The sequence below is a fragment of the Theropithecus gelada genome, chromosome 11 (assembly GCF_003255815.1).
Source record: "Theropithecus gelada isolate Dixy chromosome 11, Tgel_1.0, whole genome shotgun sequence".
Taxonomy (NCBI): Eukaryota; Metazoa; Chordata; class Mammalia; order Primates; family Cercopithecidae; genus Theropithecus; species Theropithecus gelada.
The window spans coordinates 91,680,460-91,694,437 of record NC_037679.1 but is presented as its reverse complement, the minus strand read 5'-3'; the positions used below and the strand labels follow the sequence as shown (position 1 = coordinate 91,694,437).

At 57.6% G+C, this 13,978-nt stretch overlaps 1 protein-coding gene across 1 annotated transcript in view; it reads right to left on the bottom strand.

The window, feature by feature from the left end:
• Positions 1–8,424: 8,424 nt before the first annotated feature.
• Positions 8,425–13,978, bottom strand: part of FBRSL1 (fibrosin like 1) — a 96,475-nt gene continuing 90,921 nt past the window's right edge. The window contains 4 exon segments of the mRNA XM_025402799.1: positions 8,425–10,616; positions 11,220–11,424; positions 11,660–11,743; positions 11,967–12,044. Of these exon segments, the coding sequence (XP_025258584.1) occupies positions 9,806–10,616; positions 11,220–11,424; positions 11,660–11,743; positions 11,967–12,044 (1,178 nt within the window). The 3' untranslated portion in view covers positions 8,425–9,805.

Genomic DNA, 13,978 nt, shown 5'->3' with positions numbered 1-13,978 from the left:
AAAAAAAAAAAAAAAAAAAAGAAAATTACAAAACGAAACAACATCGTGAAAGTGAGCATCAGATGCCACCGTGCCTGAGTCCGCCTGTCCGTTCCTTCCGCACGGGCGCCCTCTCCCAGCCGCTGCCTGGCCGACGTGTGGCTGGAGTCCACCCCTGCTCCTTGGGGACACGGCCTTGCTGTGGACTGAGTGTGTCCTCACATTCATGGGTTCAAGCCCAGAGCCCCAGTGTGACAGGACTGGAGTGGGGTTCTGGGAGGTGACTGAGGTTTTGATGAGGCCGTGAGGGGCCTCGTGAGAAGGGAATTCACGCCCTTTTAATGAGAGGCTCCAGGTGACCGCGGTGGTAAACAGTCCCACACTGTGAGAAAAAAGAGACGACAGAGCCGAGCGTGCCAGCTCCCCCTGCCCTGCCCACCCGCCGGGGCAGGACGCCCTGGGAAGGCAGCTGCCTGCAACCCAGAGGGGGCCCTCGTGGAGCTCGTCCTGCTGGCACTCAGATCTCAATGTCATTGTTTTAGCTGCTGGGTCTCTGGGGTTCCACAGGGCAGTCCAAGAAGGCTGAGACAATGCTTATAGCGAAATCCTGAGAAACCCTTGCTTTCCACCCTAGTAGAACAAACCAGATACACTGCAAAATGATCGTTGTTATTTTGACCACTCATCCTCAAGTTCTAACAAAATGATAATTTTTAAAAGAACAGAATAGGTAAATGTAACACATCAAACTTGAAAGCATCTGGAAGAAGTGTAGGTCCCAGCACTTCAGGAGGCTGAGGTGGGAGGACTGCTTGAGCCCAGGGGTTTGAGACCAGCCTTGGCAACATACCGAGATTCCATCTCTACCAAAAATACCAAACTTAGCTGGGTGTGGTGGTGCGCACCTGTGGTCCCAGCTACTAGGGAGGCTGAGGCAGGAGGATCACTTGAGCCCAGGAGGTCGAGGCTGCAGTGAGCTATGATTGTACCACTGCCCTCCAGCCAGCCTGGCAACAGAGCAAGGCCCTTCGAGAAGAAAAAAAAAAGAAAGAAAGAAAAGAAAAGAAAGGGCCAGGCACAGTGGCTCACACCTGTAATCCCAACACTTTGGGTGGCCAAGGTGGATGGATCATGAGGTCAGGAGATTGAGACCATCCTGGCCAACAGGGTGAAACTTCGTCTCTACTAAAAATACAAAAACAAAATTAGCTGGGTGTGGTGGCGGGCGCCTGTAGTCCCAGCTACTCAGGAGGTTGAGGCAGGAGAGTGGCGTGAACCCGGGAGGCGGAACTTGCAGTGAGCCGAGATCGTGCCACTGCACTCCAGCCTGGGCGGCTGTGCCAGACTCCGTCTCAAAAAAAAACAAAAACAAAAACAAAAAAAACAAAAAAAGAAATACAGATGTGAAGAAACACAGGTAACATTCCTAAGAGCACAAGGCACACACGACACCCAGGCTGAGCCTCCAGGGCTCTGGGAGATGGGGCCGGGCAGAGAGCGCCTGGTGCATGGGGGCCCCGGAGGGCAGGGGCTGCGGGTGGGGACAGTCACACGTGGGAAGCCACCGGCCTCGCCCCAGGGCGTCACGCTCAGGGGAAGGCCCAGCTGCAATGATGTAATTGATGCATGCAGGGAAAGTTTCAGGAGAAAGAGGTTTCACATGGGTTCAAGCATCTTCCCCTCAATGCTCAATTACAAAGTGGGGGGCAGGTGGCCAAGTGCAGGTCAGGACCAACGCCTGATGGGACAAACTGGCATTGGGTGCTGCCGGCGGCTTCGAGGATCCCCAGCAGTTCTGTGTATTTTCCAGTCCAATGCCCACGCTCCGGAGAAACCCAGTGAGGGCGTCCCCCAATCGCTGTCCAGAACTTTCTGCACACCAAGGTTGTGAGAGTCCCTGAGAGGCAGGGGGCTCTCCCAGGAGGAAGGAGCATGAACGCTGAGGCCCTGCACCAGGCAGGGAGCCGTGCTGCTCGCTGATCCTGGGGGCTGCGGTGTGGACTGGGACAGACAGCCCGCCTGCCGGAACAGACAGAGGGTGCCGAGAGGGAAGGCAGAGGGTTGCCAGCTCACTCTGAGGTCAGGAAAGAGTTATTTGAATGGCACTTGCAACTTTTCAAGCTGGAAATGTTTAAAATAACAAATACCAGTTACAGATAAGCACCGTTTCTGAACCCACAGTTCCACATTGGAGAATCAAATCCCACAAAAATGTTTGTCCCAGAAAGTGCAGTCCGATAGACAAGACTTAATCCACAAACCAGACACAGTGCCGGGAGCTGGCATCACGGAGCACCCGTGGTTCTTCCTGGAGCATGAGGAGTCCAGCTCCCCAGGACGGTTCGAGAGCACAGGTGGCATCCCCAGAGGGGGCAGCTGCCTTTCCTGATCACCCGTGTATTCTTTTGCTTGTAACAAGGAGCATGAGTCAATCCTGTAATTTCTTTTTCTAAAATCTAGGCTGGCGTGGTGGCTCACAACTGTAATCCCAGGACTTTGGGAGGCCAGGGTGGGTGGATCACCTGAGGTCAGAAGTTTGAGACCAGCCTGGGCAACATGGCAAAACCCTGTCTCTATTAAAAAAAATACAAAATTAGGCCGGGTGCGGTGGCTCATGCCTGTAATCCCAGCACTTAGGGAGGTCCAGGTGGGCAGATCACGAGGTCAGGAGATCGAGACCAGCCTGGCCAACATGGCAAAACCCTGTCTCTAATAAAATACAAAAAAGTAGCCGGGTGTGGTGGCAGGAGCCTGTAATCTCAGCTACTTAGGAGCCTGAGGCAGGAGAATCGCTTGAATGTGGGAGGCGGAGGTTGCAGTGAGCTGAGATCGTGCCCCTGCACTCCAGCCTGGGTGACAGAGCGAGATTCTGTCTCCAAAAAAAAAAAAAAAAATTTTAGAACAAAAATGTAAAGGAGGGAAATTCCAATAGTCGAGTTGCTGTTTCTGTTTACACGTTGAACTTGATGAGCAGGGGTGTCAGATCTGCTTCTCTGGGGCAGAACAGGAGCCGTGCGTGGCAGGCCCGGGGACCATGCAGCCTCTCGGCCACCCAGGTGCATGCACCTGGCCCCTGCTTGGTCAACTCAGCCCTCGGGCCTCTTCCTGACTAGGAGGCAGCCGTGTCCTTGTGGTCTCTCTAGTGGGTGAGGACAGGCGGTCACAATCCTCAGCCGCAAGCCATTGCAGGATTACGAGATGTGCTTCTGACCCTCCCTGCCCCCAGAACCCCCGCCCCCGGCCTGGCGGCTGGATGCTGAGCCTCTCGTGGGGCGTGGGGCTGGGGTGAGGTTTCCTGGAGGCCACACGGACTCAGCTGTCTCTGCAAGGCCTCTTTTCCTGTTTGCTGCCATGTTCAGCAAGGCCACGTCCATCCCCCCACACCCTGTCGAAGAGGACCCAGTTCAGCTCAGAGTAGCCCCAGGCCCACACAGGAAGGAAGGAATCAGGGTCGGTGTGAGCCAGCGGGTCTGAAGCCTTCATGGTAAATATTTTATGATGCTTCCTTTTCTATCTAGAAATGAAATTCAGTTCTTATAAGCTTCACATATAATTTTAGGGAAAAGATATCTAAGGCCCCAAAATATATAAGCCCCAAACTGTGGTATAACAGAAAAATAAAAATAATTTATAGCAAAATGTTGTGGATTTCAAGTCCGTGAAGGCTCAGGTGTGCAGATGCCAGATGCAAAACGACCTTCAGGTTTCCCAAAGGCCCCTGGGTTAGTCCGGCTCCCACTGAGAACCTGGGCCCTCAGCCAGCAGGCCGGGCGTGGTCCACGTCCCCTGCCCTGTTGACAAGGGTGCAGGCCCCCCAGTGTCAGCCGATGACACCTCGGCAGAGACCCTCTGGTGGTGAGGGGGAACCCTGGGGAGGCCCTGTCTTTCCAGACAAGGTTGACACTGTCTCCCCTTTGCTGATCTCTCTCCCTGGCAGGTGGATGTAATGCCTGGAGCTACAGCAGCTATTTCATTACTATGAGGCAATGAACATGGAAAGGCCAAGAGAATCACAAAAATGCCAGGCCTGACTCAAGCTCCTGCAGCACCTCCCGAACCTCTGCCTCCAGAGCACATGTCATATGGAAAACTCCGTGTGTTGATGGCGTCATGGTCACGGATCCTATACTTGCAGGCACACTCCTTTCTCTCTGAGCCTTCCCCAGCGTGTAGAGCCTGTTGGACACAGGAGCACTGGCCCCTGGCCTCTCCCAGCAGCACCACATGCCCTCGGGCTGTGGATAGGACCCCAGCTGACACTGCAGAGAGCTCAGTGTTGTCAGTCATGAATACTTACAGTCTGCGTCAAGATCCTTGGATTCCAGGTTTCCATCAGCGGTGGGAAGATCACCATGGCACAATCTCTGGAATCTGCGAGTACGTCACCTAGAAGGCCATGTCTGAGCAAATGTGATTAGAGTCAGGATGTGGAGGTGGTGCGGCTTTCCTGGATTACCCAGGTAGAGTGTAAACGCAGACTAGTCCTCACGAGAGAGCTGGGGAAGCCTCAACATAGAGGTGGCCACGTGAGGACGAGGCACGGAGAACGGGCTCGTTTGGGCACCCAGGGCATTCCAGTGTTCATGCCTGTCCTGAGACTCCACTCCCTTGCTGGTGAGGGGTCCAGGCATTGCCAGGAGGAGCCCAGCAGGACATCTGGGAGGCTTCCCCCTTCTTCGATGCCTTCGCCCGTCCAAGACACACCTGGCCCCTGCTGCGTGCCAGGCCCTGAGTCTGGTAGTAACAGGACGGACTTTGATGCTGTTCCTCTCCCTCCTGGGATAGCCAGGAGTCACTGTAGCTGCTTGACAAATGTCACCCAGGTTGAGTGTTTTTAAAACCCTGTATCTATTCTATGAAGGATAGAATATTAAAACATATATCAAAACCTTTATTTTTCTGTCAGCATCAGATGTGCTCCCATTTGCCTGACTGCATCTTTTTTTTTTTTTTTTTTTTCAGACGGAGTCTCGCTCTGTCGCCCAGGCTGGAGTGCAGTGGCCGGATCTCAGCTCACTCCAGCTCCGCCTCCCGGGTTCACGCCATTCTCCTGCCTCAGCCTCCCGAGTAGCTGGGACTACAGGCGCCCGCCACCTCGCCCGGCTAGTTTTTTGTATTTTTTTAGTAGAGACGGGGTTTCACCGTGTTAGCCAGGATGGTCTCAATCTCCTGACCTCGTGATCCGCCCGTCTCGGCCTCCCAAAGTGCTGGGATTACAGGCTTGAGCCACCGCGCCCGGCCCTGACTGCATCTTTCAGGTCTTGCTGAAATAAAATAGAATTTCAACTCCTGATTTTTATAGCAGGGTCTGTCTTACCCAGGTTCTAATTTACCCAGGTTCCAAGTTTTATATCAAGGTAATTTAGCCCAAGTTCTACATTACCAGGTGAGATGGAAATAGCCTGACCAAAATCCTCCGGGGACAGGGGAGGGTCACTTGGACTGCTGACCTGAACGATGTGCCCCCTCACAGAGAGTGTTTCCAGGAGCGTGTACCCTCATAGAGTGCTCCCAAGAAGGTGTCCCTCCTCACAGAGTGCTCTCAGGAGAGTGCTCCTTCACCGAGTGCTCCCAGGAGGGTGCTCCCCCACAGAATGCTCCCAGGAGGGTGCTCCCCCACAGAATGCTCCCAGGAGGCTGCTACCTCACAGAGTGCTCCCAGGAGAGTGCTTTCATCAGAGTGCTCTCAGGAGTGTGCTCCCTCTAAAAGAGTGCTCCCAGGAAGGTGCACCCTCACAGAATGCTCCCAGGAGCGTGCTCCCTCACAGAGTATTCCCAGGAAGGTGCTCCCATTTCACTGAGTGCTCGCAGGAGGCTGCTCCATTAGAGTGCTCCCGGGAGGGTGCTCTAGTCACAGAGTATTCCCAGGAAGGTGCTCCCATTTCACTGAGTGCTCGCAGGAGGCTGCTCCATCAGAGTGCTCCCGGGAGGGTGCTCTAGTCACAGAGTGTTCCCAGGAAGGTGCTCCCATTTCACTGAGTGCTCCTGGGAAGAAGTCCACCCTGGATTCTGCACCATCAGAGATCACTCCCCTTAAAGATGATGCTTGGGGAGGGATGGCTGCCTCAGTGCCAGGGCTGGCCCTACAGTGGAAGGCAGCCCCAGAGGGACCCTGCCTGGATGGGGTCCCCTGCCCCTTTCTCTGCATTTCAAAGCAGGCTGTGTGCTTTGACTTAAAGGCAGACATTTCACCATTTCACTCCTTCACATGGCATCCCTAGGCTCGCAGGTAGTTCTGGCCAGGAGATGGCCCTGGAGTGCCGCCCACCCTCCAGCTGCCATCCTCCCTCCAGTCCCACTGCCGTCCTCCCTCCAGCCGCACTGCCACCCTCCCTCCAGCCACATTGTTGCTCTCCCTCCAGCCACATTGCTGCTCTCCCTCCAGGTGCACTGTCGTCCTCCCTCCAGCTGCACTGCTGTCCACCCTGCAGCCGCACTGCTGTCCTCCCTCCAGCTCTACTGCTGTCCACCCTCCAGCTGCCGCCCTCCCTCCAGCTGTGCCTTACAGGTGCATTCCCAGATCCCTGGAGTCACAGGACTGGGCCTTGGCCTTGCCTCCTCCTCACTGCTGGGCTGCCCTGCAGGGGACTTGGGGCAGAGCAGGCCTGTGTGGATGACTAACACAATCAGCTCACTCAGGGCAGAATATGCAACGCTGGAGTCTTCCTGAAGATTTGCTGCACAGGTTGGAATAACCAAGACAAGGGGATGTGAAGCACAGTCACGTGCCATCCAGCCGCGCTGTGGGAAAGGACAGGCTGCATAGGCAGGGGCAACCCTAGAAGATTAGAATGCGGGATTCTTTTTTTTTTTTTTTGAGATGGAGTCTTGCTCTGTCTCCCAGGCTGGAAGTACAGTGGCGTGATCGCAGCTCACTGCAACCTCTGCCTCCTGGGTTAAAGTGATTCTCTTGCCTCAGCCTCCAGAGTAGCTGGGATTACAGGCGAATGCCACCACGCCTGGCTAATTTTTTTTATTTTTAGTAGAGATGGGGTTTCACCATGTTGGTCAGGCTAGTCTCAAACTCCTGACCTCAAGTGATCTGCCCACCTCAGCCTCCCGAAGTGCTGGGATTCCAGGTGTGAGCCATCACGTCTGGCCAGAATGCTGCATTCTTACTGTACCTTTTCTTTCTTTTTTTTTTTTTTTTTTTTTTTGAGACGGAGTCTTGCTCTGTCGCCCAGGCTGGGGTGCAGTGGCCGGATCTCAGCTCACTGCAAGCTCCGCCTCCCAGGTTTACGCCATTCTCCTACCTCAGCCTCCCGAGTAGCTGGGACTACAGGCGCCCGCCAACCCGCCCGGCTAGTTTTTTTGCATTTTTTAGTAGAGACGGGGTTTCACCGTGTTAGCCAGGATGGTCTCGATCTCCTGACCTTGTGATCCGTCCGTCTCGGCCTCCCAAAGTGCTGGGATTACAGGCTTGAGCCACCGCGCCCAGCCTACTGTACCTTTTCATGCACAAACACCTACCACCATGTTACAGCTGCCGACAGGATTCAGGAGTCACATGGGGTGCAGGTGTGCAGCCCAGAAGCAACAGGCTGGCCCGTCCAGGCATGTGCCACACACTGATATTCACACAGTGGCAAAATTGCACAACACATTTCATAGAAGCCCCACATGGCAGATGGTCCAGGCCCCAGACAATAACCCGGTGGGGTGTGGAGTGGGAGCTGCCCCTCCTGCCACCCTGGAAGGGTCTTATGGGACACAGGGCACTCCTTACTGGGTGCACAGTGGGCCCACGAGGCCTCCTTCTTAGGTTGCAGCCCTGGGGCCCCTCAGTGAGGAGTTAATTGGCAGGGCCGGGGTGGAGGTGATGCTCAGGTCAAGGCCAGGTGTGCACCTGGAGCTTTCCTGAACATCACTCAAGGCAGGTGGGCCTGGTGCTCACCGCACAGGAGGGTGGGGGCTGCCACCTCTGCACCTGGCTCCTGCCCTCTGAGCTCCTGTTCATTCGGGCGCAGCCAAGGCAAGGTCAATCCCACAAGTCCCTGCAGGGCCAGAACTCTCTGGCATGAAGGCGAAACTAAGAGCATCTTCTATGCACAAAACCCTGTGGATGTGAGTGAGGGAAGGCGGCCATGGGGTCACTGGGGGTGGGACGACAGGGGGCCATGTGACATTCCCAAGAACGAAGCGACACAATGGGGCATCTGGCACAGCCAAGAACTGGGGTTTCCATGGGGAGAGGTGGCGCTGGGGGAGGGGGCTGGGCAGAGCCGGGGGCTGGGGTTTCCATGGGGGGCTGGGCAGAGCTGGGGTGGCAGCAGGGCTGGGAAGCTGGGACCTGCTGTGCTTAACTTCCTGGGTGATGGCACCCGACAGCGTGGGGCCACCGAGGTGCCCAGCATCCCAAGGCGCCTGCAGGAGGGACGCATGCCTGTAGGGGGTCAGCCTGGGTGAGCCCGGCCCCCCAACGCCACACAGAACACACGACCACAGTTTCATCCAAATCAAGGCTGTATTTATCATCACTGATTGATATGGGAACAGAATATTCCAAACAAACGGGGTCCACCGTGGAAACGTGGCTGAAACACAGAACTGAGCAAAGCATGTGGCTCAACGGCTGACCCTGAAGGCTGGGAAGCCTGGTAGGGACACAGCCCAGACGTAGGGGAACACAAAAGGCCTCAAGGAGGGCAGGGCATGGGGGGCTCATGTGGGTGAGAGCAAAACCCAAACCGAGAGGAGGCCAGGCCAAGGGCCCGGGAGGCAACGACCACACCAAGGTGACGCTGATGCCTCACTCGAAAGAAAACACACAACAGTGATTTTTTTTTTTTTGTACTCAGCCTTTAGACTCTTGCACTTCTAAACCTCCACCGATCTGGTCTACAGATTCCAAGAACACTGCACCATCCACACAAACGTCCACAGAATCGCCCTTGTGGCTGGAGCTGGCCAGTCCTGAAGCCCACAGGAGCCGCCCAGGAGTGCTGTTCTGCTGGCCCAGGGGCCCTGATGGGGGTACCCAACCTCTCCACGGACCCAGGGGCTGGGACGTCGCTGGCGGAACCTTCCTCCCCCCACCAGCGGCGGGAGCGCTTGCATAGTTGAAGGAAAGTTGCTGCCATTAAACTTCTGAGAATGTTTACAACCGGCAGCGCCTGGGTTTTTGTGACCGTGTTAGACAAACCACCAGAGGGGTTTCTGGAAACCGATTTATAAAGTCTATCTAGATTAAGAATTTAATAACGTCATATATTTATATCAACAGACTATTTACACGTTTCGTTTGCTTTTTAAAAAACAAACCAAAAAAGAAATTCTCTTACACTTCTGCATAATAAGGCAAAAAACAAAGTTTTGTACATTATTATTATTTTAATATAGATCTGTAACTTCGGTTCCAAGTACCAAGGGGGGGCCAGGGCTGGCCTGAGTGGGGGCCTCACAGTGCGCTGGACAAAGTGACCGGTTTTTCTCCATAAATAAGACAAAGAAACCCTGGGGATCTGGAGAAGGATCTGAGGCCATTAAACTGCAAATCCCAACCGAAAACGAAGAAGCAAAAGTTTCTTTTTTGGTTCTTTTAAACGTCTAAATAGCATAAAATTAAGAAAAATACAAATCCATTACAAACACTTCTCATTTGTGGGGGGAAAAGGTACAAACGCGATTTTTTTTCCCAACAGCCGAATCCCAAACTCGGAAAACAAAAGATCACCCTCAGAAAAGCCGACACCCAAGTCCCCGCCTCCGCAGGCTGCGGGTGGAGAAGCGGCGCCGCCCCAGGATCGGCGGGAGCTGTGCTTGAGTTCTAGGAACTGATGGAGAAACGGACAGCGGTGCGCTCCGAGAGGCGTCTGCGGCCCCGGGGCTACCGCGCCTCCACCTCCGGGGGGTTTCGGGACGGGGAGTAGTCGCGCGCCTCGCCCGGCCCGAGGCCCCCCAGCGGCGTAGTCCGGCTCCGCGGCGGCCCGGGGGGCGTGGGAGGCCCGGCCGCGGTCACCAGTGGGGGCGGTGCGCCGAGGGCGGCGGCGGCGGCGGGCGGGGTCCGCGCCAGGAGCCCGTTGTGCAGCGCGCCGGGCGCCAGGCGAGGGAAGTGCAGGGCGCCCAGCGAGGGCAGCAGCGCGCCGTCCAGGGCGGGGGCGGCGGGCGGCAGGTGCGGGGCCCGCGCGCGCTCCAGCTCCCCCTGCAGGCGCTCGGGGCTGTAGCCGTGGGGCTCACGGTCGCGGTAGGGGCGCTCCGGAGGCTCCAGGAGGGCAGCGGGGCCCGGGGCGGGGGCGGCAGCGGGGAAGGCGCGGCGGGGCAGCTCCAGGCCGCGGAAAGGCTCCCACGCGAAGCCCGGCGCGCCCAGGCGCTCGCGGCCCAGGCCCAGCTGCAGGGGCGCGGGGTGCAGGGCGCCCCCCGGGGGTTCGGAAGCCTCGTCCTCCCCGCGCTCCTCCTTGACCTTCACGTTTCCCGGAGCCGCCTTGCTGTGGGGCGGGGACGCGCGCGCGGGCATCTTGGCGGCCTCCTCCTTGGCTGGGGAGCGGCTCTCCTTGACCCGAGGTTCGGACTCGCGCTCCGCAGAGGCCCCGGGCCGGCCCAGCTCGCTCTGGCCCCGGAGCAGGAGTCCGCTGACGGGGTGGCCGGCGGGGGTGGCGGGCGAGGCCCGGCTCAGCAGGCGCGTCTTCTCCAGGAGGTCCCTGGAGGCGGCAGGGCGGACCCGTCACTCCCGAGACCTCCGTCCCGCCGAGCGGCGCAGCCCAGGCTGCTCCCATTGCCTGGCGGGGCCTCCAGCTCCTGGGTGGCCGGTGACCCCTCAGCACCCACGGCTCCCGCACCCCCACAGGCTCCCAAAACCTACGCGTCCTCTCTGCGCTGGGCGGCCTGGAAACCTCGGCCGAGAGACGAAGCAGATGAGCCGCCAGCAGCGACTTCAGCTCCCCACGGGCCCCTCCCTGTTAGGACGGGGGGCCTGCCGGCAGCCGCACCCCCGAACTCCTCCCTCAAACTCTGCGGGTCAGGCCGACCTGGAGGTCTCCCTGATGGCAGGTGTGGGTGCCTGTGGTGGGGGTGGGTCTTCACCCTCCTCACCCTTCCCAGCCCCAGGGCACGGCCTTCACTCCCCATTGCAGAGAGGAGTCACCGGGAGCAGAACTTTGGTCCCCATACCCCGGGGCTCAGCACAGAGCTGGACAGAGCATGAGTGGGCAGCAGTGCGGCGAGGAGGGAGAGAGGGGGAGGGGGAGAGAGAATGGGGGCTGGAGGGGTACGGTGGGGGGATAGGGAACAAGAGGGCCACTCACCGTTCCTGCTCCTCCTTGCCATTGTCCGGCTCTCGGTCATGGTTGGTCAGGGCTGACCCCCGCTCCACCTCCACGGACTTGGGCCACGGGGGTGGAGCGGGGAAGGAGGGCGGTGCCCGGTGCAGTCGGTTCCAGGCCTCGTGGGGGCTGGGCAGGCCGTGCACAGAGGAGCCCTCCTTCGGGGCAAAGATGCTGCCGCCAGGAGCTGGGGGCAGAGGCCATGGAGCGTGAGGTTGGGTCTGTCCCTCCCCAGCCACACCCCAGGAGAACCCGGGAGGGGTTTTAGGAGGGTCCCAGGCTGACATTGAAAAGGGGGTGCCCCCAGGGGGCCCAGCCCAGAGAGGAGGGAGGTCAGCCAGGCATCAGGGTTCCTGCAGAGGACACAGGCATGGGGGAGGGGCGCGGGCATCGGGGGAGGGGGCACAGGCTGGGTCACTCACCCAGTGCGTGGCTGCCCAGGCCCCCAAAGGCGTGGCTGCTCAGGCTCCCCAGGCCCCCAAAGGTGCTCGGTCTGCTGAAAGGGTCTGTGGGGGCAACCGCAAGCCCCAGAGGTCTGTCAGGTGTGGGCTACGGCTCCCACCTGGCCCAGTGGGGCTGCTGCAGAGGCTTCCAGCCTGGTGGGTGCTGCCTGCATGACCCAAGGGGCTCCCTGGGGCTTGGGGCCACCTTCTCGCCCACCTACTTCCCCCACCCCAAGGCTGCTGAGGAACCAGCCAGGCTGCGTGGGCTAAATTCAGAAGCACCCACCTGTCAGGGGGCCAGCGGGCAGGAAGCTGCCGGGATGGGCTGAGGCTCCAAATGGGTTGGAGGCAGGATGGGCGGCACCTGGGGGGGGCAGCCAGGTTTGACAGAGGCCAGGAGAGAGCACCAGGGCCTCCCATCTGCAGCTCTGTTCACAGGGGGCACCCCAGTTTCCTCTGTGAACCTTCACCTCCCATTCTCTTGCATGCCCTGAGGGGTGAAGTGTGTCCGGTCAGAGTAAGAGGTGGAATTTACCCCACAATTCGGAGGAGGTTTGACTTGGGGCTGCAGTGGCAGCCATCCTGGGAACCCAAGCAGGGCAGCGAGGGAGGTGCTGAGTGCAGTACAGCCCTCAGAGCAAAGGGGCCACAACTTGGGCAGAGACAAAGTCCAAGTAACATGTGCCTTGATTGGACCACTCCTGAAGCCCTTATCCCAGAGCTTTCACCTGGGAGCTGATAAATGGTCCTCACTTCTTAATGTGGTGCTGGGCCTCAGGCCCGGATGGACATGGTGCTGTCTTGGAGGCTGCATGTCGCAGCCCCTCGTGGCATTCCTGGGCACAGGCCCAGCCCACAGCGCCATGTCAACATCAGCCCTGGCCCCCCAACAACCTGGGAGAGCAACCATGTGAGGCCCTGGCCCTGCAAGCGGCTGCTGCAGGGGACTCAGTGCTGTTGGGCCAGGGGCCATCCTGCACATGGGTCCAGGGGGCAGGTTTCTAGTAAAGACCAGCAGGGCGTCATCTTTAGGTTACTCCAGCTCCCTCCCAGCCCTAATCCTGGGGACCCCAAAGACGGGGTGCTCACGCCTCCCATGTAGGACGCAGTGGGTTGTGTTCAGAGCTTCTGATCTCCACTGAGCTCTGGCATGAAAGCTGATGCCACTCCTCTAAACTAGAGAGGAAGACAGCCTGCCCCATGCCATGAAAACACAGCTTGTCAAAGTGTGTGCAACAAGAGGTGGAAGGAAGCACACTGCCTCAAATGCCCGCACTGTGAGACGCTGAGGAATTAATATTCTCAACCTCCAGATCAAGCAAGAAGAGGCCAGAAAAGTGAGCAACACACAAGAAAACACAGAGAAGGCAACAAGGTCAAAGCTGCTCCTTTAAAAATATGGGTGAGGCCGGGCGCGGTGGCTCAAGCCTGTAATCCCAGCACTTTGGGAGGCCGAGGCGGGTGGATCACGAGGTCAGGAGATCGAGACCATCCTGGCTAACATGGTGAAACCCCGTCTCTACTAAAAATACAAAAAACTAGCCGGGCGTGGTGGCGGGCGCCTGTAGTCCCAGCTACTCGGAGGCTGAGGCAGGAGAATGGCGTGAACCTGGGAGGCGGAGCTTGCAGTGAGCCGAGATCGCGCCACTGCACTCCAGCCTGGGTGACACAGCGCGAGACTCCGTCTCAAAAAAAAAAAAAAAAAAAAAAAAAATATGGGTGAAATTGGTCAGGCGCAGGGGCTCACGCCTGTAATCCCAGCACTTTGGGAGGCCGAGACAGGAGGATCACTTGAGGTCAGGAGTTTGAGACTAGCTTGGCCAACATAGTGAAACCCCGTCTCTACTAAAAATACAAAAATGAGCCAGGTGTAGCGTTGCTTGCCTGTAATCCCAGCTACTTGGGAGGCTGAGGCAGGAGAATCACTTGAACCCGGGAGGTGGAGGTTGCAGTGAGCCAAGATCACACCACTGCACTCCAGCCTGGTGACAGAGCAAGACTTCGTCTCAAAATAAACAAACAAATAAATAAAAATAAAATAAAATACCGGTGAAATGGACGAACTTCTGGTGAGATTAATGAAGAAAAAAAGAGAAGGCCGGGCGCGGTGGCTCAAGCCTGTAATCCCAGCACTTTGGGAGGCCGAGACGGGCGGATCACGAGGTCAGGAGATCAAGACCATCCTGGCTAACACGGTGGAACCCCGTCTCTACTAAAAATACAAAAAAAACTAGCCGGGCGAGGTGGCGGGCGCCTGTAGTCCCAGCTACTCGGGAGGCTGAGGCAGGAGAATGGCGT